The 9,933-nt window shown below is 45.3% G+C and overlaps 1 protein-coding gene across 2 annotated transcripts in view; it reads right to left on the bottom strand.

Moving 5' to 3' along the window:
- Positions 1 to 694: 694 nt before the first annotated feature.
- Positions 695 to 9,933, bottom strand: part of olfm2a (olfactomedin 2a) — a 28,687-nt gene continuing 19,448 nt past the window's right edge. For both annotated transcript variants that reach the window (XM_057014870.1, XM_057014869.1), the window contains exons 2-6: positions 8,495 to 8,644; positions 5,249 to 5,404; positions 3,839 to 4,058; positions 3,163 to 3,269; positions 695 to 1,675 (exon numbers count right to left, since the gene is read on the bottom strand). In XM_057014870.1, the coding sequence (XP_056870850.1) occupies positions 1,001 to 1,675; positions 3,163 to 3,269; positions 3,839 to 4,058; positions 5,249 to 5,404; positions 8,495 to 8,644 (1,308 nt within the window). In that variant the 3' untranslated portion in view covers positions 695 to 1,000. The remainder of the gene's footprint in view (positions 1,676 to 3,162; positions 3,270 to 3,838; positions 4,059 to 5,248; positions 5,405 to 8,494; positions 8,645 to 9,933) is intronic.

Raw genomic sequence — 9,933 nt, 5'->3', positions numbered from 1 at the left:
TCCAAATCTTCATAATCAAAGATCAGGAAATGACAAAGCACCGCAGCTCAACCTGAGCTTTCTTGTTCCCGCCTGCGTCTGATGTAGTGTCGTTCAGTAGCCTGAAACAATCGAGTAGGACTAGAATAGGAAATGTGCATTAATATTAATTGTCAGTGAAAATTGATAGAATCTTTTCTGCAGAATGCTAATTAGGAAAATATATATTCTTTTGCAGTCTAAGTCCTTTGAAAACACCTGGATGTGGCTTTTAATTCAACATTTCTTGCAAACCTTGTCCCTGAAGAAGTTATTCTATAATAAAGGAACTTTTCCCCTCTGTAGGCTTCACAACCCCATACAGCTTAATGTGATAATAAAGTGAGTTGAATATTTCTGTATTAAATTGTAAAAAGCATTTCTAAAGTAGCTTTGCATATTTGCCATCTTAAATTTCTGTCCATCTTTCACTTTAAATGGAAAATGTAATCTTTAAATGTAAATATGACTGTTTTAGATTTATTTTATTCTACAGAAGAATTACTATTAGTGCACCCGCCCCTGTTTTCCAATGAAATATTTTAAATCGATGCTCAATACAGGTTTATGCTATTTGGACCATTTTAACCCTCTTTTTTAATAGATCCACTTTGAATAAGAACTGTTTTATGGTTAATTATTATATGAAAAAAGGTGACAAAGAAATACGACTCAGTAATGGTAAAGACATATATTTATTTCTCAACACAAATAAAAAAAACATGCTCACCCATCACATAAGGGAAATAAAAGAGATAATCTCTCCATTTTTAATATCTGTACCGACATTGCTGTCAAGTGTCTTTTTGAATTTAATAGCACTCTATGAAGACAGAAATTCTTTAAAAAATCCAAGTCTATGCCCTTTACACTGAAGCCCCCCACCCAGACCTCCCCCAGCCTGTAACCCCCCTCCGCCCGGCTCCTCTAAACCCACCAGAACAATAATCACAGCATTATTTGAGCAGGTTATGCTGAGAACTCAGTCCCCAGAAGTCTTAATAACCTGGAACAGTGTGACGTTGTAGAGCACCTGGTGTCCGTTGTTCCAGGTGTACAGGACCCTCTCCCTGGGGTTGTAGTCCATCATGGAGATATGGGAGTACTGGTTATGGAAGGGGATGTCTGTGTACTCATAACTTGACGTGTTGGTGTAGTAGGCAAAGTAGATTTTGGCACCAGCCAGGTGGGAGTTGGTGACATAAAGCGTACCACAGATCATGAAAGACTCTCCAGCGCTGCGCTTGGGAAAACCCGTGTCCCAGGTCTGCAACACTTCCAGACTCTGGGGCTCCAGGCGGCTGATGACAATGTTCCCGGCGTTGGGGATGGTGGTGTAAACGGCCCACAGGCCATTCTCATCCGCCATGAGGTCGATGTCAGAGGAACCACCCCAGGAGTATGGAAAGGTGTTGTTGTATCCGGCTCCGCTCAGGCTCCGCTGCACGAGTACGCTTCGAGAGCGGAAGTGGTATTTGATGATGATGTTACTCTGGTACTTGTTGTAGTAGAGCGAGCCGTTGTAGACCACGTGACCAGTGCCTGCCCAAGGGTGAGGGAGCAAGTGCTGCACGAAGTTCTGCCCCTTCATGAAATCCGTCATCGTGCGGTACTCCAGCACACGCCGTCCCTTGAAGTAGCCGTCCATCGACCACACCTGCGGAGAGACGACAGCTAAATCTTCAAACATTGACATGATCTTTTGGTGCGTCCCCGGAGGAACCTTTCTGAAGGTGCCGTGAAGTCCTCGGCATATGCCATTTGCATAAAAGTGCAGGGGTTTGTTCGATTGTTCAGAGTGAGCGCAAAATGATTGATCTGTCCTTCACGAGCGAGTGGAGATGTACTATGTGCTTTGGAGTCAACAAACTACTTGTGCTCCCACTCTTCCTAGTCACCATTAACAGAAAATCAATGCGTTAAGCAGCTCCGTGTTTTCTCTTGAGCGCTCTCGGTGGACCTCGCCACAGTGGTGCCCCCTTACCAGCTGCGTTTAGGTTTTGTTCTCCCCACGCTTCCACCGAGGATGAATTGGTCCCATAATTGATTCAGTTAATCTGCAGTTGGCCTAGAGGTTTATTCTGTCCTTCATATATCAGGGAGAGCTTTGCTAAGACGTCGCTCTCATTCATGTGATGCGCTAGGCATCAATGTTCTCTTCTTTCTCCTGTCTTTCATGGTCTGGTACTCGTAAACACAATCCCAGGGAGGGAGAAGGAAGGAGGGTGGGTGTGTGGTGTGATACAGCAGCTGAATTATAGAGAAGGGGAAGATAATTGATCATTAAGCCTCCTTTCTCTTCTGCTTGCTAACAAGATTGCCAAGAGCAGACTAGCAGCCACCCTGAAGCTGCAACACAATTACCCCAATCTTTTTCAGGATTTCTTTACTCTCCCTCAGTCTCAGCGACATGACTCAAATACGATGAAATATCGTTCAAGTATCGGTGTGTTCGTGAATCAGTTATTGATTTCAAGAGTGTTGGGTGATATAAGACCCAGCCAAGGACATTCAATCATGTCAAATGACCTTTTCTGTTGGCAATATCTATCAAGCCTGTTATGATACGGGCTGGGGAATGAAAAAGGCCATTGTGAAGTGTTAGACTTCATCAGTTTCCATTCCCCTCTGCAGATGACTAATAATACAGCCCTCCCCATCACGTTTGTTCAGTGGGCTTAACAGGTCACTCCTTTTGGTTTGTTTTTTGTTAGTTAATTTTTCCCAATTTTCCTACAGTAGCATATGCCTGCCCCCACAGCACCGCGTGTCATCTTTAATCAGCCTAAGTGATCACCCTGTCGGCCAGGGCACAGGACATCTTAATACACTCCATTTTCAAAACTTTCGCCCCCAACAGCTCATTCATCTCTCTGCAGGCGATGAAGCGATTAATCAGCTGAAGTCACACAGGAGGCAAGCGGATTCCATCCGTCAGGGACTCTGCCTGTTACCTTCACTGTCATTCCATTCGGGGCCGACTGCTCTCTCAAGTATCACACCACGGATGGGGGGAAATGTGGAAGGGGCGAGTTTTTGACGATGACCTTGTCTCTACTTATTGTTTGTGGACTATGTCTGTTGGTGCTGAGGGATAAAAAGGTTCTACTACAGGGAAGAGCGTAGGAAAAGTAGGAGCCTTACTCTGTTGTCTGAGCTCGGGATCATGGTGTCCGTCATCCAGGAGCCAAAGCGTGACCCTGACGCCCGCACTGTGATGGGATTACTGACACCGGTCAACTTCCCACAGCCTGGGGAGGTCAAACAGGCAACATGCACGAGGAAAGTGTCACACCATACCAGCAACGATTAAAATTAAAAAAGGCAACGATTAAAATTAAAATGAAATGATTTATTGATTGGCCTTTTGAAGACAGGCAGCCATTGATATTCTCTAAATCTTCTTTTAGGTTTCTATTTCCACTTTCAGCCCTTTGCTTTAAAGCAAAGCTTCTAAAAACAAATGGAGGGCCGAGGAAACAAGCACATTCTCACAGACTATTTGTCTTTCAGCGGCCATTAAAATGCTTTGTAAGGCACTGCGGTGTTGCATTCAAAGGCTCCAACTCAGCGCCTTCTTTAAGTGTGACCAGTCTATCTATCCTGACAGTCTTTCACACCAATTCCAGAGAGGAATGAGATGAATACGCTGGTCATCTGAGGTCACGTCTTTAGAGGACTAACTGATTTTGGAAAATACTATCACAGGAAATTATGGTTTCATTCACCATCAGCATGTGCCAGAATGGTTTCTGATAACATCTTGATGGAGTTTAATTCAATCTGTGCTTTGGTTCCACTCATTGTGTGTGACTGATACCTAGTTTCTGCATGCAGGAATGGAGTCTGGTCTCCAGTAGCAACACTCTCTGGCGCAGCTCCTCGTAATCGTAAGCTCCCATCTCCTCTTGGATGGCCATCAGCACCAAGGACAGATTTCTCACCTCCTCCCGGAGACGTAGAATCATCTTAGCGTCTGCCTTGTATTGTTCCAGCACTGGCAGCAGAGGGAGCAGCTGGTTCACTTTGTCTTTCAGCTCCTAGAAGCGTTGTTGCGGAGACACAAAGTTCAGGGAGAAGATTAATAGTTCAGTGAGATGCTGCCGTCAGACTCTGGCGGATTTTCACTGCCAAGGTGTTTCGAGACACACACGCAACACTCAGCAGGAGTGTGTGTGTCAGACACTGTCAAACATAATTGGTACCAAACATATGCATATTCACACATGAGCCCAAACAGGCTTGTGTGATTTTCACACACAGTAAACTTGCACAACGTGTCTCGGTGTAGGATTGCAGGGCACATCAGGAGGGCCAGGTCTCGAGTGTGGAAATTAGGATTCTTTAGAGATAAATAAGCATATCAATAAAAGTGTGGCCACCACAGGACGGGCTGTTTTCTCCTTGTTAAGGTTTTATCGTAAATCTGGTGATGGAGCAGCTCTCAGCCCCGTGGTGCCACATCATAAATCTCATTTTCCCCTTTTCAAGCTGTGAAAATCTGGCCTCGTTAATCTCCCGTGCTTTGCTATTGGCAACTTTGAGCTGTAGAAATTCATCAGGACAAACCCCGCTTTTTTATTATGCACCTTTATTCGATTTGAGTCCAGGTTATTCTTACTGTTTCTGCATATTGCATCCAGCTGAGACCTGACTGGTAGTTTACTTTCCAATGTCTAATTTCAATACCTCTGACTTGTTTTTAATAAAGCATCCTGTGTTCCTTTGTTGAGGAAAGGGCCACACACTAATCCAATTTTCTGAGCACCATCTGTAAGATTATGACAAACACGGAGCCTTGACCCAGCAACCTTAGGGCTGGAAGGCAGAAACGCTCACTTATAGTGGCTGCTGAGCCGGAGTTTGCAGAGAGATAAGGTGGAAATAAACAGGAATGGATACGCTGATCTCTGAATGTGGAATCATATACAGCAGGAAACTTGTCTGAGTGAAGGAGGAAAGGGGAGATGAGGATATAAAGAGAGGAATACTCAAACTGACAGAGAAAGTTTTCTCTTTTTAGCTCAATCATTCATGAGAATGTGCCTAAATTCCATCTCAGAGGCCGAATGTTTCAAAGATAGCATTTAAATTGAATTTGTGCACTTCTGTCTGCATCTGCAGAAATTATCTGTGAAGACTGAAAGAGGTTGCAGTCTTTGTTTGGAGTGAACAGCGATGGAATGACAGAAATCTGCCCCTACACAACAGGCGATAGACGCCCAGTTACCTGGAAGCCTTTCGGATTTAGACTGCGGGGGTTCTCAGACGCCACCTTCAGCTTTCCATCCACCACTTTCATGAGGTTCTCTGTATTCCGTACATACTGTAGATCTCTGTACGTCCGCAGGTCCAGCACCTCCATTGACTGGCTAATGTTTTGAACCTGAGGAAACACAGACACACACGCATACACACCACTGTCAATTATTCAGGGAAATATCTTAACACGATCTTCATTAATTATCATCTGACACGCAGCTGAACCAGCTGCATAATTTGTCGGCTGGCTGAAGTTTCTTCCATGTTAATGCTGTTAAATCTGTGTTTAATCAATTGCACCTCTCAGCGGACATAGTTAGCACAACTTGGTCTGTTCGCTCTCAACCCACTCTGCTGCTGCACACCGTTTTATACACCCCCTCATCTCCCGCACGTTGTTACGGACTGTCCAGAAATTGTCCGAACGCCGACAAATGTTGCAGAGCTATAGAAGAATCACGTGTGCATATGTGCACCTGCCCACACAAACAGGCATCCACTCACGCAGCCGCGCATCACTGAGGCGCACAGATATTTTTTAAACCTCCCAATAAACACAAAACAGTCCCAACTTGCAAAGGTCATAATTTGGCATCAAGTCTGTTTTCAACCAAATGCTTGCCAGGCCTACTTTGACAGCCCACTCAGTGACTTTGTACCCAGCCTACTGCATTCTGCACCCAGCTCATCTCCCACATGCGTCACGAACTGGCCGGGGAGAAGTTGGACTTTGGAATATTTGAAAATATTTTCACCAATAAAATCTGATTTGACAGCCATAACAGACAGTCAGGGAAATATATGACTGACATTAGCCTGGCGTGTAAACAAATGCATGGAAACATTGCAGTGGATTAACTGGGAACATAAATAACACCCGCACACACACACACACACACACACACACACACACGCACGCACACACGCACACACACACACACACACACACACACACTTTGTACAACCTCAGATTATGAAATGCAACAAACGCACCCAGATTTTTGTGCTTTGTCTAATTCCTTTCAAATCAAAACTGCAGGAGTTCATTCAGTGATCTAAACCAGACACAAATAACTTTGCTAATATGTTTAATGCCACATAAGCCTATAATTCAAATCAAAGGCAAACAGCTCCAAATGTAAAATACCGTTTTATGAAGGAACAGCGAGGGATCGATTTCAATTATGCGGTCTGTCTCAAATAATCAACGTGGCTACCAAAGAGGATCGGCTCCTCGACCACAAGAGCATGCAACGAGGACTGTGAACAAGAAATCTGTCAAATACTTGACTGTGTTCTCCGGTCTCATTTATGCCATCCTTGCTCACTCAGCCAGACGGGGGGTAAAAGGTGTTCTAAAGGCTGCGCCAAAAGCATTTTCCCAATTAAAGTCTGTACTAGGTGGCATTTTGCCTGCCTTTGCAGAAAACTGGACGGAGACAGCTGCTTTGCATTCTTTAAACAGGGGCCAGTGTTGACATTGTTGGCATAACCTTGACTTTCTGGATCAGGGAGCACTTTACACATCAGCTCCAAATCCTCCTCCACGCTCGAACGTCAACTGAGGATGTGCTAGCAAGCATGAGGGTCTAATCTGGACGTACACGCAGGTTAACACACACTCTCTGATGTGCAGCCGAGATAACGATGAACCTGGCTGTTCTTGTCTCGTCACGTGACCGGTGGGCTTGACTCTTTACAGTCAGACACTGTGTATTCTACATATTCATTCACCATACATCTATAACAACAGTGAAAATCTACAGAATGCCTGCAATAGCAGGGATGGGCATTTGAATACAAAATTATCAGTATTAAAGAAGACGAACTTGGAATGTGAATACTTGGTTGGAAGGCTTGCTCAGAGACCTTTGCCCTTACTGACCTGATGACATTACTCCTGCAGAGATGATGGAATCTCCTGTTCCACCACATCCCAAAGGGGTTCAGAACAAATGTGGAGCACAACTGGCTGGAGTCGTGTTTAAGCAAACACTTGAAATCGATCACCTGGCCTGACGCTCGACTCACGGAATCTCCTGTGACAACACTTACTGCACGATTTCTTACCACATTCTGACCCAGCCTGTCTTTAGAATGATTTACAATTCCATCAATAGTATCAGCTAGGGGCAGTTCCCCCAGTACACTCCTACCAACAACCACATTGTGAACTTTTGAATGTTTAAACTTCCACCGTTCCACTAGCTGCTTCAGTGCACCCGGCTGCTGCCCCCTGATTGTGTCAATGCCGAATAGATCCTCTGGGCAAATACAAATAGATGAACATTGGAACATTTCTCTGAATATCCTATTCAGCGCCGACTGCTTCTTTGTCGTGAAGGTCTTTTTTCTCAAAATGCACTTGTCTGAAAGCATTTCAGTGTCTCCTCTTTGGCTGCCTGAACATGTAGTCCATGAAAAAGCAGCCGAGAGACTCTTGGGGAGGCGGGCTTCAATAAAAGTGAAGGTAATATGTGTGAAATCAGGTGTAGCACTGATCTATCAGGACCTCAGAGTCTGTCAGCGTGTCAATCTACCCCTGTCTGTCTGAACAAAACCCCATCAATATCACCCCCGCATCGTCTGAAACCCCCTCTGCTGTTTTTCTCCTCACAGTCAGATATCGGTTCTAATCCCCCAAAAGAATGAGCTGCCGCTATCAGACAAATGCAAACTCCCATTTCTGGGGTTGTTATTGTTTCGTTGGAGAACGATAAGTCGATGATGGAAAACTCCACACCGATTTCCAGTTTCGCATCATTCAAAAGCGATGACTTGATTTGTGGTCTTTGTGTTTCTGCTTCTCAGTTGTGTTTTTTTCTAAACGTCTGGAGACCCAAATGAAGCCCTTGTGGGGGGAGATGCAAACAAAACACCTGCGGTCTTTGTATTGGAAATCTGCACACACAGTGCACTTTAGGTCAAAACCCCTCAGTGAATATGAGGTTTTGATTAATTATCCAGTTCCTGGAAGTGTGCGCTTGTGCTTCTTGCAAGCAGGGTGATAATTTGTCAGAGCCAGAAAAGAGCATTTCATTTGCTTCACATTCTTGTGAAGAGAGAAAATTCCCTTCAGCATCCTGCTCACGACAGACTGGATGAAATACAGGCGCTGGTGGCAGTGGCGGTTTGCATTACGTGGCGTTTTTGCGCGCGTGCTGCGTGGGTAATAGTCGTGTCTCAAAGTGAGCGTGTTATTGACAGCTGTCACCTTCTCCATGAGCTGGCGGAGCTGTCTGCTGCGTGGGTCGCGGTTACACATGTTCTGGGCCGGCGCGACCACGGTGCAGATGCACTTCCCATCTGCGTCCTGTGCCGAGCTGTAGATCTGCCAGCCCTCCTCTGGGCTGGGGTACAGAGCCTGCAGAATCAGAGAGAATCACAGATATTTTTTCAAGAACAAGTACAGAAACTGGATGTTTGTGTCCTCTACTGTTTATCGCTGTTGCCACCCAGCAGAACTTGTTAAAGTTGCAATGGCAGACTGTCAGAATACTGTGACACTGTGCATCCCAACATTTCTAGACTAATATATGTACAACTACTTGAGAGTTCACTGTGCATTACAGTCCATAATGTGATTAGTTGTGCCCATTCTGCCAGTTAAAGTTGGCAACAGCGTCATCATTTCTGGCTTTCCTGTCAAAAGATAGTCTTCTTGGAATGTAGCTGATACCGATCGATCCCTATTTCAAATCCCCGGCAGCACGGATGAAGAATTAACAAACGCACAATGGACAAAGTGGAGCCAGAGATGACGGGAATTACAGCGGAATGGAGGGTGGATGGAAACCTGAGCAGACCTGCAATGGCTGAGAAAAACGAGTTGGTAGGTACGGGGATGCTGCGAGATGCTGAGCAAAGAGGAAAGATTGTCCAAAAAACAGGTTTTTAAAGAAAAGATAAAGAGGGATGGATCAGATCTGCCAGCCTGAGAACTGAGCAGAAAACAGATGTGGATGCAGAGAGGAAATTGAGCTGTTCCGGATCAATAAGACAGTTAGTGGAGGGGTGGGGGGGTGCTGAAAGGGTGGATGTCTTCCTCTGACTAATCCAATCAAATGTAATGCTTGTATGTGTGCACGCGCGTGCACAGACGCAGGGTTGAACAAGGCAATGCATTCATTCATGCTGCATCTATCAACACACACTCAGCATATAAAGTAACATGTACTGAAGAAAAAGAGCGGCCGCTTTAGTGGTTAAGATGAATCGAAGCACCGTCCATGTCAAATAAGTGGGAGGAAGAGGCTTTTTGTGTGTGTCTGAGTTGTGCTGCTTCCTCCCAAGCTGTCTTGTTCTGCGTCGGTATCCTCAAGTTGAGAGATCAAATTAAAACGTCTGGCTGGGGGGAGGGGTTTGTGTGATTGGAGTGTAAAGTAGCAACTGCCCTGTGAGCCAATGTGCACGCTGTCAGGTCCTGTCACTCTGACCAGTCCCTCAGCACTCCCTCCTCTCCCCCCGTTCCCATTCAATTACAGCCGATTCACCGAATTCAGAGTTGACCAAATACCGTTCATGTGGAATCTCAAATTAATTATAAATCCATCCACTCTGCACCCCCCCAACACTTCCTGACTCATCCCAGGTGTCCCCATATGGGAGCACACTCTAATCTCCCAGCTGGGGGTTCCGAGAGGATGGGTAGAA

This window comes from Takifugu flavidus, chromosome 18 (genome assembly GCF_003711565.1).
Source record: "Takifugu flavidus isolate HTHZ2018 chromosome 18, ASM371156v2, whole genome shotgun sequence".
Lineage (NCBI taxonomy): Eukaryota > Metazoa > Chordata > Actinopteri > Tetraodontiformes > Tetraodontidae > Takifugu > Takifugu flavidus.
The sequence above is the reverse complement of the archived record's forward strand: the minus strand, read 5'-3'. Positions and strand labels throughout refer to the sequence as shown.